The sequence below is a fragment of the Impatiens glandulifera genome, chromosome 3 (assembly GCF_907164915.1).
Source record: "Impatiens glandulifera chromosome 3, dImpGla2.1, whole genome shotgun sequence".
NCBI classification, from domain to species: domain Eukaryota; kingdom Viridiplantae; phylum Streptophyta; class Magnoliopsida; order Ericales; family Balsaminaceae; genus Impatiens; species Impatiens glandulifera.
Window position 1 is genome coordinate 29261793 of NC_061864.1, and position 26423 is coordinate 29288215.

Consider the following 26423-nt stretch of genomic DNA (forward strand, 5'->3'; position numbering starts at 1 on the left):
ACAAAGTAGAAGGTGCATGATTGACATTGGCAACTATATACAAATATTAAGACATGATGGAATGGCTATGAAAAAGTTGTAGTGAGTATAACCTTTTTTTCATCAACTAATTATTATTTTAATTTTCAAGCACATATAGATTATAATAATTCAATTAAACATATTTTATTTCATTGCGTGAACGTTAATTGCGTCAATAGAGTACAAGAAAAATGGGAGAGCAAGAAAAAGGGAATACAATATATAATAAGTCAATAAAAGTCAAATCTTCTTAATAAAAATAAATAAAGTCAAATCTCAATTAATTGAACAAATTCCAAACCTATTAATTTGGCCTAGAATTCCAAAACTGTAGCAAGTCGTTTAATAGTTGTAGCTTTCAATTTGGAATTGTAATATATATTTATCTTTGCTACTTCAGTTAACAATAGAAAAATTAAGGAACTTTCATATTTATTTTATATGAAAAAACATTATTATTATTATTCATTTAAACAATTTTGTTTCTTTCGTAACTAACCCTAAACCCTAAACTTATTCCCTCTTCTAGCTTAGTGGCAACAAAAGGTGGATATCCCTAAGGCCTCCATGAGGTTCTGGGTTCGAGCCCGTCAGGCGGCAAGTTTTGCGCCTGGTTAATTGGTTAAGTATGTTTGCGGGCTATGTACTTAACCCGCGGGGATTAGTCGCACTCCATAGGAGTAGCGGAACCCAGCGTTCTCAAAAAAAAAAATATATAGTTCATGATATCAATTAAATTGATAAAATAATACCTCTAAAAAAATTCAAATGTCAATATGTCCGAGTGGTTAAGGAGACAGACTTGAAATCTGTTGGGTTTCACCCGCGCAGGTTCGAACCCTGCTGTTGACGATTCTTTTTTTTAATTATTTTATTTAAAAATGTAAATAATGGCATTGTTTATAAAATTATAATTTTTATTTAAATTTTAAAAATCTAACACACAATCATTCAATTGAAGATACTTCTAGTAAAAATGGGAACAATAAATATTTTATCTAATATTCTTTTCATATAAAATTAAAGGTGGATTATTATTTGTGCTATAGCTGGCAGTCTAGCTACTCAATTGTGAACAACTATTGCTGACTTGTAGAAATAAATCCAAAACTAAGCATATGGATTCATTGACTTGCATTGATTTTAATGAAAGACCATTTACTACTTTTGGATCTTTCCTAGCTTATATTTTAGTTATATCCATAGAAAACGCGGGTTACAATAATGGAGGATATCCTATTTTATTTTTAAAATTATTAATTATTAACATATACATTCTTTTTAAGGAATTAGTATGATTATTCACCATCATAATCTTATATATACTATAAGGTTTTTAGTATATAAAACTATTTTAGGTTATGAAAATTATGATATTAAAAAAAACTTTCAACCAAATGACTGGAATGACACTTGGGTTTGACTGTAGTACACTAAAATTTGAACAAATGTAGGGGAAGAATAGTGACGGATATAGATTTAGAGTTGGGATGGACTTGAAAATTTTAGGGGCTTAAATAGATAACGAGAAAATTTTGAATAAAATGAGTGAATAAAAGTATGTTTTACCATTTTTAATAATTAGATAAACAGACAATAAAATAAATATATTAAAAAATTTAAAAGATCAAGAAATAATGTTAAATTTTTACCATAAAAAAATAAAAATAAAAATTTTGGAAATGAGCACCCTACATGTTCCAACGGGAAGAAGTCATTTTAAATTAAAAATACAAATGTAGGGCATGCATTTTAGATAGTTTTAAGGCTCTTTCTACAATGAACATTGAGAGATTGATATTTAGTCTTAAAAGATGATTTTTCATACCAAAAAAATTAAAATTTATTCTCAACCAAGGTTTGTTCAAATTTTGAGTTGAGTCATACAAATTGATTTATGTAAACTCTATAACTAATAAAACTTGATAGAATTAGAATTGGAATTAACATTAAATTTTAATTTTAATTCTATAAAATTGGTATTAAATTATAATTCAATTTTTATGTCTAGAAAAATTATATAATTGTAATTTAATTTCAATTTTTATGTTTGAAAAAAAAATAATAAAAATAATTTAAATATATATTAATTTGATATAACTTATTAAGATAACTTAAGTGTTAAAATTTTTGTCTTAGTTTAATCTTATTAATAAAAAAAATATAGATTCAACGTGTTACCTTTTATATTAAAAAAAACAAATATCGATTCAGTAAATAAGTTAATTACTTTTTAAATTAAAAAAGTAAAATAAAATATCGGTTAAAAATTTTAACTTATAAATTCAAGAAACAAAAAATATCGTTCAAAAATTAACTTACTAATATATATATATATATATATATATATATTATATATTATCGTATCGTTTTAACATGTTAACACTTTTATAAATGATAAAATAATAAGATGTTTTATTTTAAAATATAGAAAAAAGAATATTAAAATTATAATTTCAAGTTGAAATGAGTGAACTTAATAATTATAAAATCCATGGTTTGAATTCTTGAAATTTTAATTATAATTCTAAATATTAATCTTAATGATATGCCAAAAATAATAATTAGAATTACACCACAAACCATTTTTTATGATTCTATACAATTCAAGAGTGACAAAGTGAATATATATTTAAAAATATAATTAACTTATTCAAATAAATGAATTTATATAATTAGTTTTGTAATTTTAACATTATTTTATTATTATTTTTTTTATATTTATTTAAAGTAAATTTATACTATTTCATATAATATCCAGATTTTACAATCATCCATTTCTATATATATTTTCAATTCCAGTGATTAATGATTTTAAGTAAACTATCATGGTGTAAAACATAATCAAAAATATTATTTATATATAAATATTTTATATAAAAATAATTTTATATAAATCTATTTAATTTGTTTTAATTTGTAAAATTAAATTCAATTCAAATTTATTATTTATACATATTTTTAAATTCATGTAGTATATAAAGTTTGAAAAAATGTATTATTAAAATATTTTATACTCATTTATATCATCTAAATTATCTTTCAATTATATATTATTAACTTTAATCATTCTCAATTTTTGTCATACATAAGTATTCGACTATCCTTTTCTTGCTTTTGCTCACCCTCCATGAAAGATTTTTGCGGTCTTCAATTGTGCATTTTTAAACATTTGATTACGCCTTTCGGCATGATCTTATGCCGTGAATCACACTCGTTGGATGAACTTTTAAGTTTTCTCACCAATGTTTGATTTACTCAACCCTTCATGGACAAAACCTTATGTTTTTTCACCAATGTTTGTGTTACTTAAGCTGACATTTTTGTTTCCGCTTCATCTACAAAGTTCGCGCACTCACATATAATAATTACTTGTAAAGGGAATCAAACTCTAGTCTTAATTATAAAATGTTAACACTTAAACTGCAAAACCACTTTTTAAAATAAATTTATAATTATATATATATATATATATATATATATATATATATATTTATTTTGTAAGTTACATTTTTGAATAATTATATATATTATATAATATTTTTATATTATATAAAAATAATTATAATAAAAAAATTTATATAAATAAAAATAATTAAATTTCTTAATCTAAATTTATTTATGAAGTATAAGACACATTTAGTACATATTTTAAAATTATTGTAATTTTTTTTGTTTTTAAATTTTTTGTTTTTTTATGTTTTCTATGTGCATCTCAACATTCCCAACATTCGATACATATAACATTTTTATTTTTATTTTTATCCGTTTTAAGTTTTTTGGCGGGTTAACCCACGATCCGACCCAAGTATCCATTTACTCTCACATATATATTCAAATTAACCACAACTCTCGACCCAACAAATATGTTATATAAAATTTTCATACTAATACAAAAAAATATAATTAAAATAATTATTTCTCTTATTCTTATATTAAATAAAAATATTTTCGTTAATAATGATATATAAATATATATAACATTATATATAATAAAATTATTTAAATTTTTTAACCTAATTTTATTTATTAAATATAAGACACATTGGGTACATATTTTAAAATTATTATAATTTTTTTTTGTTGTTGAACTTATTTTATTTTTATGTTTTCCGTGTACATCTCAATATTCGATACATTTAACATTTTTAATTTTATTTTTAATCGTTTCAAGTTTATGAGTGGGTCAACCCACGATTCGACCCAAATATCTATATACTCTCACATATATATCCAAATTAATCACAACTCTTGACTCGACAAATTCTAATAAGCATTATTATATAGATAAATTATATTGTTATAATTGTCGCGCGTTCATCAAATTTTGTATAAATTTAAAATATAAAGTCTTATTGGTTTAGTTGGTTAAAGGACTTTACTTATTTTGTTAAGTTACATGTTCGAAATATACATATATTATTTTTAATTTTATTTTTAATAGTTTCAGTTTCTGGGCAGATCCGTCTACGATCCGACTCAAATATCCATTTACTTATGGCCGTCCATAGGGTAAGGCAACCTATGTAGTTGAATATGGCCCCCATTTTTTAATATTTAATAATATTATTAATTATATTATTAATCTTATTTTTTTCCTTTTTTTCACCTTTAATATTAAATATATATTATACAATATATATAACTTTTTTTATCTCATTTTTAATATCTTATTTCTGCATTATAATATATTAACCATTTATATCTCAGTTTATATTATTAAAATTTTAAAAAATAACAAAAAAAATATTTATTATTTTAGGGGCCCCAAAATTTAAATTTGCATTTGGCCCCAAATTCTCAGGGTTGACTATACATTTACTTTCACATATATATACAAATTAACTACAACTATCGACCCGACAAATTCAAATTAAACATTATTATTATATATATATATATATATATTATATTGTTATGAATGTCACGCGTTAAAATATAAAGTCTTATTAGTTTAGTTAGTTGAAAGGTTATACTTGTTTTTGTTAGGTTGCAAGTTCGAAGTATAAATATAACATTTTTATTTTTAACCATTTCAAGTTTATAGACAGGTTAATCCACGATCCGACTCAAGTATCTATTTACTCTCACATATATCTCCAAATTAACTACAGTTCTTGACCCGACAAATTTAAATTAAGCATTGTTATATATATATATATATATATTGTTATGAATGTCACGCGTTCATGTGTATAATTTAAAATATGAAGTCTTATTAGCTTAGTTGGTTAAAAAGAACGCGTAGAATTTAAAATATGAAGTCTTATTAGCTTAGTTGGTTAAAGAGTTGTACTTGTTAGGTTGCGAGTTTGAAATATACATATATTATTTTTTAATTTTATTTTTAATCATTTCAAGTTTATGGGTGGGTCAACTCACGATCCGATCCAAATATTCATTTAATCTCACCTATATATTCAAATTAACCCAACTCTTGACCCGACAAATTCAAATTAAGCATTATATATATATATATATATATATATATATATTTTGTTAATTTTAATTTTGATCTTGAATAAAAATTAAATTAGTAAATTTCCATTATCTTGTAAGCCCATATTTCAATGAATATTTCAGCATACTTCTGAAATTTTATAAGCATTTATTTTTATTATTGCGGCCCGGCCCGTTTCTAATTTTTCTAAATATTCGAAATGGGCTGGAGAGTCTTGATTGATTCTTCTTCTTCTATTGTCACTTTAAATTAATTATTAAGTAATGTGACCGGAACTCTAAAATCTAAAGTTTATTAGTTTAATTTGAAAAAAAATATTAGTTATATATTATCATTCAAATATATAATTAATTATTTTATACTTAAGTCAAATTTAAAATTTTTATATATTTAAATATAAAATTAATAAATAAAATAATAAGTAAATAATTCTATAAAATTAATTATATTAATTTATTATTTGAATAAATAATAAGTTTATTTTAATTTATAAATAAAAATGTGTTATTTTAACGTAAAATTGTAAAACCGTAAAATTAAAATTATTTATAAACTTGTAAAATCTTATTATAGTAAATTTAAAATCGTAAGATTACTTATTTAAGAGTTTACTTAAAATTAAACACGTTAACCTTCTATAAAATCGTAAAATTGTAAGATTTTAAGAGTTAAATTAAGATTTAGTTAGTAATTTTTTTTATTATTTTAAGGAAAGGATGAATATTTTATTAAATAAAACTTATTAGTTATTATAAACCCAACACCAAATTAAAACTATTACTAAGTTATATTTACCAATTAAATCAAACTAAACAATTTTGATCAACTTTAAGACAAGGAAACAGTTAATCATTTATCAATTTTTAGTAATAAATATCTGAATTTATGAAATAAAACCATATTAATAAATCACACAAAATTGGGACCTTAATTAATATCTTTGCTGAATAAACTTCCCCATTGACGATCCTTATCTTCATACACATATTCCTATTACTTAAAAATTTGTTTTACTTTCTTGGCCCTAATCACAATTTATAAAATAAAAATTAACGCGTTATTCTACCCTATCGAATTCAAGTGCAGGATGAAATCGCATGAAAAATTTTATGATTACAAGTTCAACTTCTAACTCCATCTCAAAATCAGTTTAAAATGATTCTCAAAATTTTGATTGAAAATCTTTTGAAAACTTCAAAATCATAACAAATTTAAAACTTCTATTTTGAATAATTATTTCGGGTCATTTCAACTTACGACGAACTTTAAATTTCAATTGCGAAAAATCTTCAATCACATATTTTCAACTATTACCTATTTGCAAAAACATTTTAATTTGTTCTCCATGGTCACTCTCATTTTCAAATGCTTTGATTCATTAATTTGATCTTAAAAATTTATTATTCACCACAATTAGAAAATTCAAATTTACTTATTTTTACAATTTTGATTTTTCAGATTTGAAAGGCTATAAACTTAATTCTTTTTAGTGGATTAAATTCAGTAAAAAAAATGTTCTAAATGAACCATTATTCTTTGAGACCTTTTTTTTATTTAATAGAAATAATGGAGAAAAAAATTTGTACTACTTGACAATTTGAGATATCTTCATTTGTAATATTAGAGACGAAATCATTTATGGAAAATCGGACTCAGAAAAGAAACCCATGCTGACACAACAACATATACTATGGAAATCAGAATGGAATTTTCATTAAAAAAAAAGTTAGACTAAAAAAAGAATTTATCATTTTTAAGAATTGAATTTATGAATGGATGAAAAAGAAAAACTCAAGTTTTAAAGAGTGGACTATTATTTAACCACTTTCTGAAATGACATAACAAACCGATTGCACCAATTTGAGAGGCCAATTTATGAATAGGGAGCTTGTTCAACCCATGGCACCTTTTATCTCGTCTGGATGAGAAATAAGAAATGTTAGGACATCCGAAATCTCAATCAATCTTTTGTCTATTTTCTTTCAACGGACAATGCGGGTATTTAATAAATTTTGATTTTATTAAAATAAATCTGAATTTTAAATTTCATGATTAAAAAAAATATGAATAATATAAGTTTGGTGAGAAAGATTAATGTGAAAGAGAAAATTGAGAGAAATTAATTTTATAAGAAACAATAAATGAAAATATACTATTTATTGATATAATAATACATTATCTAAAATTGTGTAGTAAAAGTTTTGATTTGAAAAGAGAAGGATATTAACATTTGAAATAAGAGTATATTATAAATTTCATTTTTTACCCATTTTAAATTTATAATTTTTAAAAATTTCGAATCTATTTTAAAAATATAATTTCTAAAATTCATAAACAGGCTTATTACACGAGATTAAAAATAAATAATTAATTCGAAGAGCGGAACTCTTTCGATCAATTTTCAAATAAATAAAATTTAAAATACGTGTTATAAATAAAATCAAATTAGTACAAATAAATAAATATGGTCAATAACCTAAGCTTGTATGATATTCGGTAATATTCTTGTGTTTTTACGTTTTTTAAAAAAATGATAAAAAATACAACACGACCCACACAGAATTGACATAAATTATGTCATTTAGAATTACTAAAGAATAAAAAAAACTGAAACAAGAAAAAAAAATGAGTGAATAAAAAAAAATAGAAGACATATACATTTAGAATTACTGAAGAATAAAAAAAACTGAAACAAGAAAAAAAAAATAGAAGACATATACATTTGTCTCACATTGAAAAATTACTTAATTTTCAATCAGTCTTCATCTAATTAGAGAAGAAAATGTATTTGTCCCACATTCGAAAACTAATGAAAATCCAAAATCTATAAATAAAAAAACAATTCTTCACAAAGAATGAAACCCAATATTTTCTAAAAGAGATAATCTTTTGTTATTTTTGGTTTATTAACACTCTTTATTTTAATAAAAGTTTATGAAGTAAGATGGCCAAGAGAGTACAAATCGTGTAAGTCATTCTTAAATATGTTTAATTTCTGCAATATATAAATATATATGTTAATGCTGACCTAGAATTTAGGATTTGAAAAAGTGAAGAGAAAGAGAGTTTATTAAGACTTTTTCGACATCAATTTTTTTATATTTGATTTTTATATTTTTTTATAAATTATGTAGTTATTTAATTTGATGATGATACTTGGATGATTTGAAAAATTATGTTTGATTCAATTTCATCCGTTCATTATAAATAAAATTTGCCTAAATTTAATTTCAAATTAAAAATAAAATTGGATAGTCATTTTCAAGCTCGTACTTGAGAACGCCGATATACAATTATTATAAAAAAATGTTTGAATTGTGTTACGAAAGACCACAATAAAATAGGTTTTTGATAAAAGATGATTTTGATAATTTGACGAACCTTTTAGGAGAGCCATTAAAACTTAATTTTAATAACAATTGATCTAAAATTTGACATGGCCTAGATGACTTGTATATCCATAACTTAGTGTAGACAAATTTTGGTCAATTTTAACTCTATAAATGTCATATAAAGTCATGACAATAAAAGTGTCTCACATGAAACTTATCAAAATCTCTCCATCGCATTGCATCACGGGTTAATCGGAGACACCCCTTTGTTAGTCATTAAGGATAATAATCTATTATAAAAAGACTTTTCTCAAATAATAACCTACTTTTATATCTCTAATACGATGAGTAAAACCTTGAGAGCGATGGTTTTACATGTCCCTGACTATGAAATCTCTATAAATAACAATAGAGGAAAGCACGAGGAAGATAACCACAAAACACTTACCCCACATTATGCATCATCTCAAAATTAGATTGATGAACAATCACTCACGAAAAACGAAGAATGTTTACGGTAACTTTTCCACATTATTGATATGGAACTCCATATGCTACATCCCATAGGAAAAATGGTTATTTTGTGAGCCAACTAGACCAATTTCTCCCATTCTTTCTTTTAATCACATTAATATAGAAACTTCCTTGTTTCGAAACAAAAAAACTCAAACAAGATTTGAAAACGAAAAACTCAAAGGAACCCCATAAAAATTTATACATCAAACTCTCTATTTTCATTGTAACACTTTTAGGAATAACAAATAATTACATCATGCAAGTAGACATAGATCCCAACGCACTCTTGATGAGAAACATATGACCTCCATTAAAGATCAACTTACTTTTCTAGATATGGAGTTTTCTTTTTATCTTAGAGATAATCGGATACCAAGAGGCTTTAGAACAAGAATTTTCACTAAGTGGAATACTAAGGTACGCGCCCAATAAAAAATCCAATGCCAAACGAGATCTTTTCTAAGATGACACAAAATTAGAGAAGAAGATTTTAGACTTATCAATATTGATACGAAGCACCAAGTAAGTTCCAAATAAACATACAATATCATGAAGATGCTTAATATTTCTAAGGGTAACCTAAATCATACAAAGTGTATCATCAACAATAATTAAATGAGAAATAAAAAATAAAACCCTTCTCGATCCGCAATCAACTCCATGAATAAGTCTGTTATTTTTAGTGAAGATCGTCATCATAGAAAAAGATTCTATGACAATGAAAAACAAAAAGGTGGACAATGGATCTCCCTACTTAATCCCCCCTTGAACTCCTGAAAAATTCCTTAAGAAATATCGTTTACGATGATATAATTTAGTCATGGACATGCAAAATATATCCACTGGATCCATTTATCACCCAATCTCATCATAACCATGACATCAAAGAGAAAATCACAAGTAACATAATTATAAGATTTTTCAATATCAAGTTTGACGAGAGCGTATTGAACACCATTGGAGTTAGCTAAATCAATCCACTCGTTGGCAATCAATGTCTCATCAAAGATTTGACGCCCCTTAATAAATGACATTTGATTGACAAATTTTATATAATCTAACATCACATATAACCAATTTCCCAAATATTTCGAAATAATCTTATAAAAAAGATGTGACTAAATTTATAGGCTTAAAATTCTTTAAGTCTATATAGTTCCTGAAACCTTGGTGATGTGAACAATGAAGGTAGAATTCCAACTTTTATCAAAAGAGGAGAAACGATAAAAGTGTTCAATATCCGTCACAACATCCACCTTAAGGAAAGTCCGCGCTTTTTTAAATAAAGCTTGTGAAACCTTTTTGTTTCCCAAGGATAGCGGTAGCTATCGTTACACGGAGCCTTGTAACTACCGCACACATTAATAACATCTTCCACCTCCTCCATAGTAAAGTGTGTCTCAAGAAGACCCTTCTACTTATAACTGATAGCCACAAAGTTTATACCGTCTAACTTTGGCCAATCGATAAACGGTTTGAGAAATAGATTTTTATAAAACTAAAAATTATTTGCATAAATAGTTGGCTCACTCTCATGAACAACCCCGAAAATCGAGATAGAATTAACCGCATTATTTTTAGATAGAGTATTCAAAACACTATAAAAATATGTTTTTATCTTCGTATCTTAACTAGGTAGCCCTACTGCGTTGACGAAACTTATTTTTCTTCTTCCTTTCAAACAGATAGGAACTCCCAAATCAAATGAATTCAATAGTTAATCTCATAATCCAACAATTAATGCACCTCTTCAGCCCCATCTATAGTAATGATCACATAACGTATAACTAAAAAAGTATGGTCTCCTACAAACCAAATTTTAAGTAACTTTCGTAGATCTCTAAATTTTAAAAAAAAAATATTGGAAGAATATAACCCTACATATAAGTTGGTTCTCCCACTAGGTTTGCACCCTTGGAAGGAAATCTGGTCTGATCAACCATTTATTCTTGAACCTAAAGAAATTATAAATCCTCAAAACCAACATATGTTCAATTAAGATAGATCGATGATTAGAGAAACTCCATAGAAAAACTTTATGAAAGACATTAACTATCTAGTGAAAGATTGAATCGCTTACTAGGAACATGTCTAAACAAGATTGAACAATCCCATCGTGACAATTACCCTTCCTAAAAGTGTATTGACACCCTTCTAATGGTAAATCAACAAGCTCGAGATTCTCAATAGTTTCAAAAAACTCACGCATGACGCTCGCGAGTCTTCTCACACATTCTCTTTAACAAGAGGATCTAACCCCATTCATGTCGTCTATGAACACAATAGGATGATCCCATAGACTAGCAACACTAGCCAACTCAGAAAAAAAAATTCAGACTGAAGCTGTGGAAGAACATTCCCATAAACATCTTAGATAACTCACCTAAAATTATTTCCACGACTTTTCAACTATACACTCAAAGAAAATCTTCTAACACTAACATCTATTTTTATGAACATGTCATCATCCCAAGCCACTAAAATCACTCTTGAAGCTCCTACAAAATCAAGATCTTATCATCCACAAAGTCGCTAATTACGAAGATACCTAACGATCAATTCATCAATACGCCGAATCTTCGTTTGGTTGAAATAATAAATACCACAATTGAGAGTACCCAATAGAGACTTAAGTATCCTACACTACTTACGTATCATTAATCCCGCATACGTTCCACACAATATCATTAAGTAATTACACCATGCTAGACTTTGAAACTCATTTCTCGTCCTTTAAATAACCAATTGAAAATGCAAGCTTTCTATTTTCTCTATACTAATAGTTATACCGAAGTGGAAGAATTTCACGAACTCTCGACCACACCTTTGTTTTGGCCTCAAATACCACATCATGATCAAGGAACTTATTTTCATTTAAAGACATATTATGGGTTGAGAATCACTCACAGACCTCATCAATATTATACTTATGTTCTAAGACAACAAACTCTTCTGTTGAAACATCATTCTGAGATAACATGCATGTACACAAGTGGTTCAGAGTATAGAGTTCTAATAGGGGTGTTAGAAGCAACATTGACCATATGAGACAAAAACTCTTTCTCGAACATATGCACTATGTCCACATCGACAACCAACTTAGAGATAGAATGCGGGAGTGTCGTCCCACGTTCATTAAACATTGTTAATTTAAGCTCAAGACATGGTAGAGATCCATCTGATGTAGATCACAATCATATAAAAAAGATGAAAGTGAGGACTCTAAACCCGAAATATAATCCTTAATAACTATACCCGTTATCGAAGATGACACAATCATAGTTCTCCCCGTCGGGGTTGTGTTATCAAATGAGTTAGAAGGCAAAAAGGATTGTTAAACAAACGAAACGAAGACGATTGACCAACCATAATTGGAACTAATGAAACTGAGAAAATTCGTTTAGACACTCTTCGACTTCATGAGAAGCAACCTGGATGGGAGCCAACGACAAGCTCCCAAGAGACTCCACCAAAATTGGTGTACCATTAAAGAAGCCAAAAGGCATATTTTCAGCTTCCACCGCAAGCCATTCGACATGAGCATTATTAGCTATTTTCGTAAAATACGAGATCATAATTAACTCAGGATCTTCAACCCTAAACAATGGAACACTCGAATCTCTGGAATAAATTGTATTTTATAATAATTAATTATAAATGAATTAGATAAAACATTTTAAATAAAGAAAAGATTGAATAAAAAAACTATTTTTTGATAAAATTTTAAATAATACTATAAAAAGAAAATCATACAATTTTTTTTACCAATTTTTTTTTTGAAATTTCTAACAATACAATTTTAAGTTACTAAATAGGTTCATATGGAAATCAAACTAATAAAAGTCAGAAATAAACTTATTTTTTATGAACAAATATATAATATTTTATTAAAATTGTTAAGCAAATGATATAAATAAAACATAATAACTTAAATTCACTATCATGATAATTCAAATAGTTGGAGTTTGCCGAAAAATTCAAATGTCGCATATTTTATATTTAGAAAAAATGTTTGTAATTTGAAATGGAAGTCATATTTTCATACACATAAAAATAATAATAATAATTATACTAACACAGATCCTATTCTTAGCCTCTAAAAGTCTTTAATGATAATATATATTATATAAGCACTCTATGTAAAGATTAAAAACATTCCACAATACTAAAATCTAACATAAAAAAAAAAAGATAAGACTCCCAATGAATCAATAGACAATATTATCAGATTCCTCATTTTTATAATAAAATTTATGCCTACTGAGAATCTTGAAATTAGTAACTCAGACGAACAGAAAAATATATAGTATGGCACATGGGTATGTTTACATTATATAGAAAAAAAAATGAATTTAAAAGACAATAGCACGTAATGTAAGCATTTATGTGGTCGGAGAATTTAGGAAGGGAAGATTTTATATCAATCTCAGGTGGGGTCACAAATACGAAAATTCATAAATAAATATATATGTATATATTACTCTTTGTACGAAGTTGGCTTCCTCAATTTTTCATTATTTTAATTTGAAATGTTAAATAATAATTGTGTAATATTATTATTTTTAGTCATTTGTTAGATCATTTTAATTTAAAGTGTTTTTTTAAGTCAATATTAAATTAAAAAATGATAACTTATATGTAGATTTTGAAAGCAATATTATCCCAAAGTTATTTAGGAATTGCAAATGGTTTTTTTATATGCCATTATTATGTTTTATTCTACCTACTTAGTTTTTTTAAATGGTTCATACAAAATGATATAAATAAGAGTCGTTTAAACTCAATGACAAAAACATTACAAAATTGAAAAAAACATATTTAAAAAAAACACAAAACAAAATAGTTCACTAATGATCAAACAAAAAGAAATTTACCGACGGGTTGAAGACATCTACGTACAACGCCAATACATGATGACGCCCGCAATACTGACTCAAAACCTACAAAATATAGCCGTCTTTACTATCTCTTCCCAGAACATACCTAGTACTTTCATTGACTTCATAAGACAACGTCCCATCTCTACTATTGTCTTGTTACACCTCTCTATGACGCCATTTTGTTGTGGTGAGTAGGAAACCGAAGTGTTGTGTTTAATGTCGTTTTCCTCGTAAAATTCTACGAATGCATCCGAATTTAACACACCTCCTTAGTTAGATCAGAATGCGAGCAATTTGCACTCGCGTTCAACCTTTGTTGTCGCTTTGATCTTCTTGAAGTAGCGCAACGCTTCGTCCTTCGTTTTGAGCACATCAAGCCACATATATAGACTAAAGTCATCGACTACAAGAAAAAAATATTATTTCCCACCTCCGGTTGCTGGTGTGATCGGGCCACACAAATCGATGTGAACTAACTCTAGCAGGTGTTGTGCTCGTTATGTAGTGGTTTGTGGAAACAGAGTCTTGTGTTGTTTTTCGAGCACACAACCATCACAGAACTTCTTCACAAGCTTGATTTTTGGAATACCACGTACTAACCCCTTGATTGAGATATTTCGAAGAACACTGAAATGCAAATGACAAAAGCTTGCATACCACAACCACGCGATATCATCATTTTGATCCAATAGAATTACCGGTGTCGAGAGATTCGGTTTCAACGTGTAAAGTCAATTACGTGTTCTCTAAACTCGAGCGAGTACGTCATCGTTGGCTGATGTTGTGGACCTGTGGTATAGATATGTGCCATCAGTAGCATCTAACCTTTATCTTCCTCGAAATTTGCTTTTACGAGATTCGCTTACTCTTGCTGCTCTCGGTCTTGCTTCGCCTTGCGACACTCCTTGGCCCAATGACAAGGAAAGTCACAATACTTTCAACATCCATTTTTTTGTTCACCGTTTTCACCTTTCTTGTTGGCGCTATTGAATGAGCCTTTGTCTTGCTCATGTTGTCGTTGTCGAGACCTCCATTCCTCTTCTGTGAGTAGTAGTAGCTCACCAGAAGATCTAACATCATCGAGTTCGTCGCACTCCTCTACAACTAGGAGTCGACCTATGATATCCTCGATGGATAACGTTTTCAGATTGTCGAGTGACTCAATTTCCATCTTCATCTGCTTGTATGCACACGACGCACCATAAAGGAATTTGAGCACTACCTTTTGCTCGGACACTGGATCGCCCAACACCTCGAGCTCGTTGACGATCGCCGTAAGTGACGTAAAAAATAAGGAGTGTGTAACAACTCACTCGCCGAATCAACTAGCCTAAAAAATGGATGGCGCTTAAGCGCACGACCTATAGTCGGTCGTTGGGGCAAGTACTAGGCCCCGATGAGTAGGAGGGTGCAGCGGTCACTGCAAAACCTAAGAGTTGAGTTTGGACTGAGCGGTCGTTTGTGCAGATCTTGGTGATAGTAGAAAGTATTCAAATGAGAACTTTGAAGACCGAAGAAGGGAAAAGTTTCATGTGAACGGCACTTGCACATGAGTTAGTCGATCATAAGGGTTGGGGGAACCCCGATAGATAGTGAATTTCGCACGTTCTCTGAAAGAGAAGTCGACAATATGGATCTGTAACTTCGGGAAAAGGATTGACTCTGAGGGTTGGGCACGGGAATCCCAGTCCCGAACCCGTCAGTTGTCTACGAACTACTCAAACTACTTTCGCGGCGAGAACGGGTCGCTGCGTGTCGACCGAGGACGGACTGAGAACAGCTTATCATGGGGCCTTCCCTTGGCAGTGAACAATCAACTCACCATATTGACATGTATAATTTTTTATTTAGAAAGTTAGCCGAATGTGTAAACATGATTCATTATTTTATTTTATATTTTAATAATAGTGAAAAGAAAAAATAATTTGAAAACAAAAATACTCTATGTAGCTGGAGAAAAGCTAGTGCTCAATAATAGTAATGTCCAATGGTTTCTGTTGTCATAGAGAGTAGGTTATAGTTGTTGTGCCTTGTGTACTTTTTATTTTTATTTTATTATTTTTAAATATTACTACATTTACTTCTGCAGCATTCTGCCATTCTAATTTTATTCTTTAGTTTGCTTCTTTTTCACGTTTTCACATTTTAATGTTCTCTTCTGTACATTTTAAGAACTTGTTTGATCTCGGTTATTTGAGTTTTTCTTTTTTTTTTAATAAATTTTGTTTGATAAAAAAAATGTTATTTGAATTTTTAGTTGGTTTAATTATTAAAATATTATTTGAAATCTGAAATTTAAAATTTAAAATTTAAATTTAATAAAAATAAATAAAAGTGTTTTAGTATTTTAATTAATTAAATAAGTAATTTGATGCTTAAAATTGTAATAATATGATACAGATATAATTTTAACAAACTGATAAAATTACAAAAAAATCTTAAAAAATCCATGTCAAACAAGCTATGGAATCTAGACTTGAACTTATCACAAACATTTTTTTATAAGATAAAACAAATTAATTAATTGGATTTAGCTAGCTAGATTTAATAAAGAAATATTTAATTAGGTTATATAAATAGTACAAAAATATTATATTTGGGAAAATATATAAGTAATTCATCGTCAGTAAAACAAAATGATCAATAAATATATAAAAATAAATAAAAACAAACGAGCCTAAGATTTTTTTTTTTTTTATAGGTGAAGAAAAACTCAATATTTCAATTGCAAAAATATCGGCACAGCTTGTTTCATTTCTTCTCCATTATATCCGTCGACTTTTCTTTCATTTAATTGAACAATTTAATTTGTCAACATTTTTTTAAGATCGACTATTAGAAACATGATTTTTTTTTTAGTTTGTATGCTCCAGTTCATGGTTCATCAATGTTAGACGAATGTTTTTCTATGACAAATATTTAACCAATTAATATGACTATTCATTTCTCTAGGGTTTGAATCGTCCTATATTTTTTTGTCTCCCTCTCTTTCCCGATCTCTTTTATTCGATCTTCATGATTAACTTGAGTTTAATTCTTATTTAAATATAATTCTCGAAGGTGAATGAAAACAATGTGATCACTAAGGAGTTGGTTTTGAATTTGTCGAATATTGAGTTCAGTCCATGTTACCGATGAGTCAATTTCTTTATAATGTGCTGCACAATTCAATTCTATTTTAGTCAATGTTTTGAAACCTTTATTAATTTACAGACAATTAAGGGTTTATATTCTCGCGCATTTACTAGGTGTTCAATTTTGAAGTTTTGAGATTTTTTATAGTCAATTCACACTAAAAGAAATTATGATAACATCATTAATGAAGTGCCATTTTTACTAATGAGTCTCCATTTTAGCTTGTGACATTAACACCTTGAATGATTTTGTTCCCATTAACAATTTTTTACTTAATACACAAAATATCATTGCGGTGCATCAATGATTTTGTCTAGGTGATTATGTCTTTGTGGAATTTTTCGTTAACATCTTTCTTGCAACTTTTATTTTGTGTTATTACGAGCATATGATCAGAATCCTTATTAGTGACTAATAATTCGATTATAACAATGTTTTTATTTTTAAATATAAGATTATTTCTTAGCTTTCAAATCTTATGACTTTTGATTGATCGTCTATGGTTTTCATTTTTTTTTAATTTAAGAGTATTCATTTATCTAACATATAATCATTATTGTTAGGATATTTGATTGTTTATGCTAAATATTTTTTTAAAATTACAATCAAGGAGAGTATTTTATTGTTTAATGCCAATTCTTACATAATAGTGGTAAGATTTTTTTATAAGATTGATTTTTGATGACACTACTTATCTAATGATTCTCCAAATAAAATTAATGAGTTGGAGAATTAAATTTCAAAAATTCTCCTCAAAGATAAAACTTTAATGTCATAATGTGCGTTTGATTTAGCTTATAATCAGAGTTTGCGTAATAATCAGATACTGCAATTTTAACTAAAAAGCTAACATAAAAATTATAATTAAACATATTTTACTTTTAAACTCAAATTTATCTCTATCTCATCCTTTCCAACAACATTTAAGTTTATAATATCAATGTTTTCTCTCTAATCACTTTTTTTTAATATCTTTTATTCATTATTTATACTCTTTTCCACTTTTTATTATTCTTTCTTTTCTTATTTATATAATTTAATTTAATTATAATAATAATAATAATAAATTTAAAATTTAAAAATATTTTTAATAATATTATATATTTTCATAGTCTTATAATAATTAAAAAGGATTAATATATAACATTTTAATTTTTTTATAAATTAAACAATTGATAAAAATTAGACAATAAAAGATAATATACTAACATAAATATAAATATATAAAAAAGAGGGATAGTGATAATCACTTCTATTTAAAAAAAGAAAAAATGTGAGGAGATAGAAAATATATATATTTTTTTTTAGCCAGTTCATATGAGCTGTCACTATTCATTTTGCTCTTCAAAATTTTTTCCTGTTTATTTCTATATTATTGAAATAAAAAAATAAATAAATTGAACGTATATATAAAGAATAAGTTGAATATAAACTTATACTGTATTAAAGATAACAAATAAGCTGAGTACAATCAAACATACCAGAAATTAGTTCATTAACTGAAGTCAAATCTGAATATAAACTGAATCAAACTTACTCATATTACATCCGGGTTGAATAAGATTTCTCACACTATAATTCCAAATTTGTTCAAAAAATTTCAACTTTTTTCATGATCGAGCAAAAGTTTGAAAAAAATCTAATGTTTTTTAGTTTAGTAACTCATATATAAGATCTATTTTTGTTCACAAATATTAATTTTCTTATATTGTGTAATCATATTATCCTCGTTGAGACACTCCTCGTATAATACTCTTATAAAGTTCATTATTTGTTTCTAGTATCCTAAAATATTAGAATTTACAAAATATATTACTTTCATAATTTATTTTTCACTTGAAATGATTGATTAATAAAGTGATTAGTTTTAATATTTGAAACTAGAAATTTCAATAATGAGATAATAAGGGAGAAAGTAAAATATTTTTAATTAAAAACTATTTTTTTTAATTAAGGAAAACTAGCATTACATCTTACCATCATGACCTCTTTTTCAACTCAAAGTTCATGATCTTTTAGTCTTTTAAACCGACTCTTATCACTGGACTATCTTGATGTGTTTAAAATTTTCTTTCATATTTTCGATAAAAGTTTGGCTCTTTAAAATTGAAAATATCTTTCATTTTTTTCTAATAAATTATTAAACATATATTTTTAATCTTATTGTATCACTTACTCTTTCTCTTTTATATGTAGGTTGTATTATTTACCATTGATTATGTATCAAAATTGTTGATTGAGAATGAATGTGTACTTGGTTGGTAAACTCTTTCGATATAGTAGACTCATGAGGATTTTTTTGTTCGGTAATTTATTAGGGCAAAACAATTTGTCCGGTATACATATATACCATTTGGTTAGCGAATTTCTCTTTGTATTACATGATTTGACTACATTTCTCTTGATATTTTTCACTATTTTTGGAAGGTTGTCAATAAGTTAGGTATGATATAATCTGACAATTCTTATTAACGGTCACATCAAGTTTAAATTATTCATATGTTTAATTAGTTTACATATCTCTTTATCTTCTCATAATCACATATATGTCCCAACATTGGTATCGATCTCATCGTCTCTTATATTGATGTAAACTTATTTATTGTTTGACGCAACTTGACAAATATGATAAAACAAAAACAATACATTAGACTTATTGAGCTTACCATGTATGTAGAAGCATTGTGCTAGACAAATATGCTTTAAGCTAGGAGCCAAATTTTGTTTCCTCTTGATCTACTAGCTAGGCTAGATCATCCCTTGACATAATGTCATGTATACCACAACCAAAATAGACATCACTCAGTTTCTCGTATTATTTGATTTGCATTTTCTTATAATGTTTATTGTTGTTTTGACCGATTTTGTAACATCAATGTTGACTCGAATTTTAACAAATTTAGATATATTTTTCCTATTGATTGATCGTCCATCAACTTGTATTATTTTTCTCCCACTTCAATTGTGATTATTTAGTTGGCATCTATTGTGGATTAAAATTGGTGTAATTGAGATAATAATATCCTGGATTAGATCATCATAATTTCACGTTGTTGTTATCATCATCTAGTTGTCAATAACCAAGATACTTTTTGTAAAAATTTGTAAAAATCTTTTGTAGTTCGAGAAACTAAATGAAAATAAGTTACCCTCTATTTTTGTACTATCAATTTATTATGTTTTTATTATTTATTTATTGTTAATTCGATCCAAAATCTTAATTCAATTATATTTAGTCATATGTGTGAGTTCAAATATCCTAAAAAAATGTAAAATAAAAAATAAAAACTTCCCTTAATTATTAGAAAACTATATAGTGAGAGAAGGTTTAGTGTGAGAAATACTTTAAAAAAAATCTAATGATAAATTTTAACTGTATATTTAGTAAGATTTGACCTTTATATTTGTTTGAAATATTCATTTTATCAAGAAACACAGTTATATATTTGACTTTGTAACATTGTTTTGGTGGTCACGGATCACATTATTTTACCTACGGATTTAGTATGGATTTAGTATTTATGATTAATGAAATAATTTCACTTTAAAATTATTATTTTTGTGATTGGATCAAAATCGATTATCTCGATTATGGAATAGTTGGAATTGAAACATGAATTTCTTAAATTCAAGTAATATATATTTAAATGATTATATATATATATATATAATAATTATAAAGAAAAACAGCAAAGAAAAAAAATGATATTTAATTTCTAGAGGGAGAAAATGATTGAAGTCGTGGGAGTTCATAGTTAGATGAGATTATTCAATTATAGCTGATATTTAATACATACTTTTTTTTTATTTATTGTTAAAATTTTAATATTAAAATATTAAAAAAATAATAATTCCATCTCTGAATTAGACTTGAGATTCAGGCTAATATTAAATGAAAAATAATTGCAAGTTACAGAAAATCATCATTGAGAATTGAAAATGCACTAAGGTTGAATAATCATTAAATTAAATTATTATTAAATGATAAAATCATTTCAATAATCATATTTTTACCACAAATTATAATGTAATCCATAAAAAAAATCATTTAAAAATAATCACTACAAGAAAAAAATCCACAACAATATAAAAAAAAAAAATCATTTGTGACGTTTCTTTGAATGATAAAATTCAAATAATTTTTTTACGGGAAATCATTATCCTCGCAAACTATTCATAACAAAATTGAGTTACAAATAGTATCACAACTTGTTTTAAGTTTTCTTTTAATATTATTACATATTTGTGTTAATTATGATTTCTTATTGAACTCATGACCTTGAGGAATATATCGTGGTAATCTACAATATGAAATATTAAAAATAGTTTCAATTAATTATTCAAAAATAAAACCACAATGACATGCATGACTAACAAAATCATGTAAATAACAAATAAAATCCCACAAAATATTACACAATACATATTTTTGAAATACAGAAGTTCAAATAACATTGACATATATGAATGCCAACTTATTTCAATAGATGCACAACAAAAATAAAAATTCAAACAGCTTAAGAAATAAAATAGATATGCTGATTTTGGAAACACTAAATAGAAATCCCCAAACAACAAACAAACACAAAACACACAAATTTATATTTTAGAGGAATTCAAACATGCCAAGAATACCCAAATAGTTGAAACCTTGTTGCCCTTCATATAGTTGATCATATCATATGTTTCCCTCTCCTCCTCCTCCTTCACCATTACCTCCTCTAAAAGGGTTTGGATGATCATCACCCATCCAATAAGGAGGAGGGGGGCAACAAGGTAATTGCATTGGCGGTGTTTGATAAAACATCTGTTCATCAGAATCACTCCCAATACTACCTACCATTCTCCTACCCGACCTATGAAGTCTCGGAGTAGGAGGAGCCATGGCAGCAAACCGGATGAGGTCTGCGTTCACAGACTCGATCTCCTTTTGCAATTTCTCAATTTGGGTCTGAAGAAATGAGATGGCGCCTACACAACCATAGACAGGGTCTCGAACCCTAGCCTCAGCCTCGTAGGCCAGGGAGCAGACAGCGTCATCCCTCTGATGGGGAGGGATGTCGTTGAGGTGCTTGGCAACGTTACTTGCTCCGAAGATCTTGTGGACGTTGGCGAATTTTTGGGGCTCTTCGGGTGGGAAGTATGGTGCGAAGATGCATTCGGGGACACATTTCCTTCGAAGGAACTTGCAGGCAGCGCATGGTGAGTTGTAGGATGATGAGGCCATCTTGATTTTCACTAATCACATAGATATATACAAGTTCAATCATTAGCCATAACTATGAACTTTTCATTTGTCCAAAAAATAGCCTATAGACAGTCATGAAATTGTGCTATGAGTTGTATTAAGTTTAGTCCTAATTATAGGTTCAAGATCCATATATATGATTTTATGAGTAAAGATTTCATTCTCACTTCAGATCTGATTAATTAAGCATTTAAATGTTGTTTTCTGCTCAAATTAAGTCTCTAATTTTCTTATCTAAGCTTTAAATGCATCTATGCCATGGATCTTTAATACATTAAAAGATCTAATTCTCAAAGCCCTTACTGTTTATTTTTCTTTTGTTCTCTTTTAGCTCTTTGAACAACTGGCTCCGTAGATTCTTGATGTCTATAGAATCACTTACTTTTTCATTGTGTTTTTTGAGTGTTTTTATGAACTCAGGAGAAAGAGTATTAGATTTATATATGATATAGAGATGAACAAAAGTAGTTTTATAAACACAGACACATCTCTTTGTTTACTAAACCACATAAATTACTAGGTTTATTTAAAGATGATTCAAAGATGTTCTAGGGTTTCATTCTCTCTCTAGATCACTACTTGACTGGTTGTGATCAGATGATGTATGAAGAACCCTAGATCGATCACAAAAACCCATTTGCCATATATTATCAAGAACCCAAAAGAGAAATTAACAAGTGAGTGGAGATCATGCATGAATAAGGATACAACTGTTACCTTTTCTTGAACTTTTCTCCAAACTTGAAAGATTCAACCTTGTTAAGAGAAAAAAAAAAGGAAATGGAAAAGTGTGAGTATGAAGTGAAAGTACGTATAGATAGGCTTAAGCTTAAATGATGATCAGATGAGGATCTGAGGAGATGGGTATGAAGGAAATTAAACCTATTGCAGGGTGGACAGAGAGAATTTCGGTGGAATGAAGAGAGGAGACAAATTGAAAAGATGGGCTATTGAATATGACGTTGCTTCTCTTAATAATATCCATAGCTTAACCTAGCCTATAGCCTAGCCTCCTGGGCTATAGCTACTCTAAGATATATAGGCTAGGGTATAGACTAGGGCTAGCTTAGGTGTTTTGCAAATGAATATCTCAAAATATTTCACCATTCATATAAGTCGGTCATGATACTTGTCTTTTTTAATCATTTAGAAGCTAGCTAGGATCAAAACCAGAAAATGTAAAATTGTCAAGCTATGAGAATTAAAGAAATCTGACTGATGAACTGATAACTTAATTATTTGTTCAAATGTCTTTTGAAGAGTGTACGGTTATAGTGATTAATCAGTAAACTGTTCATTCATTTGAATGATCTTTAGGCTATTTGAAAGGGCATGATTCTTAGGGTTTTGGGTATGAATTTTAGTTTGTCTATTTATGTTTATACAATACTCTTTACACATTCTATTTATGTTACTTTGGACAGTTTTGACCTAAGGATGATGTGATTTTTATGTAAAACTTAGATTATTATATATAGCTTAACTTTTAAACAAGAGATAAATCTTTGTAAATCATTTATTTAAGAAATTAACAAGTTTTATCAAGAACAAAGAGTTTAATTTAGAAAAAATCAAAAGGGGAAAACCTAAATTAGGTCACCAATCAATACTTGTGATTTGAATGAATCCATTATAGACATTCAAAGATCAAGCAAAAGCTTGTTTGCCACAATTGGTAGAATTTCCCTATTGTACACAAAGATTATGAGAGAACCAACCAGAGAGGCAACCAATGATGATCGTATTTTGACGCCTACTGAATGAGAGTCACATGCAATTGGGAAAGCTAACTCCCGTGAGAAGCGTGGTGACAATCTTTAATGGAGAAGACAATGAAATAACTAAAAGAATTGAAAATATCACTAGTGAAGCAATGAAAAGAAAGGATGAAACCCTTTCTGCGTGCCACAAATGACCTACGAACAATTTCTAAAGAACTAAGACAATTTGAATGAAACAAAGGGATATAGTACATTGTTCACCTTAATCCTAGTACAATGAGTTAAACAAGTCATATATCAAGACCCATTGATGGACGGATGTGACTTCATGCACTATGTTTGTATGTTTCATTTACTTTTTTTTCTAAAGAATTCAATATGATATTTGTTATAACTTGTATCTACATTGGATTCATTTTTTCGATTTGTTACACATATTTTTATTATAGTTTAATGAAAAGTTCTTACAAAAATAGATAAGAGTGTGTCGACCCAAATTGATGCAATTAATTATAAGAACTCAATTCACAACAAATAAATTAAACAAAATACAATGAATGTAAATCAAAATGAGTAAGATGAGCTTGAAAGTACTCATAATTAATAACAAGGTAAATATAGGGCTTCTTTAAAATATTTTATGAAGCTAAATTTTGAGTCTTGATTTGAACAAAAATAAAATATGTCAATAATTTTCTTTTAAACAAACAATTTTTGTTTTGTCAAGTATCATTTTCATATGTTTATTTAAATAAATAATATTCTCAAACACAACTTAACTAAATTTATATTCATAAGTTTTTTAATATTGTATTTTTAGTACAAACTCAGATATAACTTAAAAAAACGTTTTCAAATAAAACCAATTATGCGAACCCACTTAGGACTTTCAATATGTCGAATGTCTTTATCTGAGTTCATATCTGAGTTCATAGGGAAAGTCACTTGGACCATGAAAAAAAATTCAAGCTATAGCCATAGAAGTCATCCCATAAGTTGTAATCAGTTAATCATACTAAAGTACACAACATATATACAACTATTATAAAAAAAATACAAATTAAACACTCAAATCTAAATATCAACATTAGAAAATGAAATGAGGTGAATTTGAAGCTCAATAATTTTTTTATTAGGTATATTACGAGTTCCTTACTTTATTTTCTCGTAAGTTAACAGTACCACTAAAATAATTATTCTCTTTATCGAGCTTTAATTTAGTGATCTTAACTCATTTTGTCTCTCCAATTAATAGCAACAAAAGATGTCATTTTGTTGGAAAACATAGAGATGGTTTATGTGGAGCCTTTGTTATTAAGCAAAACCTTGACCACTTAAAAAGAGTTGAGTAATGAGTTTTGACTCCTACAACTTTCCTCCAAATCGTTTATTTCCAACTACTCTTGATTATAGCAAACACTACCGGTCTAATTTCCATTTCTTCCCAAATAGACACTCATTCAACAAAAAATCATTGAATGTAAGGGTTCTTGTGAATCCAAAATACCTAGAGATTTCATAAAACAATCATATTTAATGTCATCTCTCAAATAGATGTTGAGTCAAATTAGAAAAAAAAGATGAATAAATTCTCTTGAATTTGCTTGTACAAGATACATTGACTTCAAATTCAATCCCTTCATCCTAATTTAATAAATAAAGACATATATATATATATATATATATATATATATATATATATATATATATATATATATATATATATATATATATATATATATATATATATATATATACACATATATACACGGGGAAGTCTTATGGTTAAAAAATAAAATTATATTTTACCTGTATTTATTTCCAAAAAATGTGAAATTAATTCATTATAATTCATCACGAGTTAAAGACTAAATTCATGTTTTAACATGTATTATTTCTTTATAAAAAAAGAACCGATTCATTATAAACACATCTTTGTGATGGTTTTGCATCACGATTCCGTGAAATAAAGTTAGAGGAGACCCTCCATTAAGAAATAAAAAATAAAATAACAAAATATGATAATTGGAGAAACAAGAAGTCTCCCCTACACTAAAAAAAAACTTCGTAAGTAGTTTATTTTATTATTTGTGTAAACTTGTATTTTTC

At 27.4% G+C, this 26423-nt stretch overlaps 1 protein-coding gene and 1 non-coding gene across 2 annotated transcripts; one reads left to right on the top strand and one right to left on the bottom strand.

Annotated features, from left to right (window-relative positions):
- The first annotated feature begins 791 nt into the window (after positions 1 to 791).
- TRNAS-UGA lies at positions 792 to 873 on the top strand. The gene has a single exon. It is a non-coding gene; the product is annotated as a tRNA-Ser (tRNA).
- Positions 874 to 22023: 21150 nt separating this feature from the next.
- LOC124930124 (LOB domain-containing protein 25-like) lies at positions 22024 to 22579 on the bottom strand. Its single transcript, XM_047470485.1, has one exon. It carries the CDS (start codon positions 22570 to 22572, stop codon positions 22024 to 22026), a length of 549 nt encoding a protein of 182 aa, XP_047326441.1. The 5' UTR covers positions 22573 to 22579.
- Positions 22580 to 26423: the final 3844 nt, after the last annotated feature.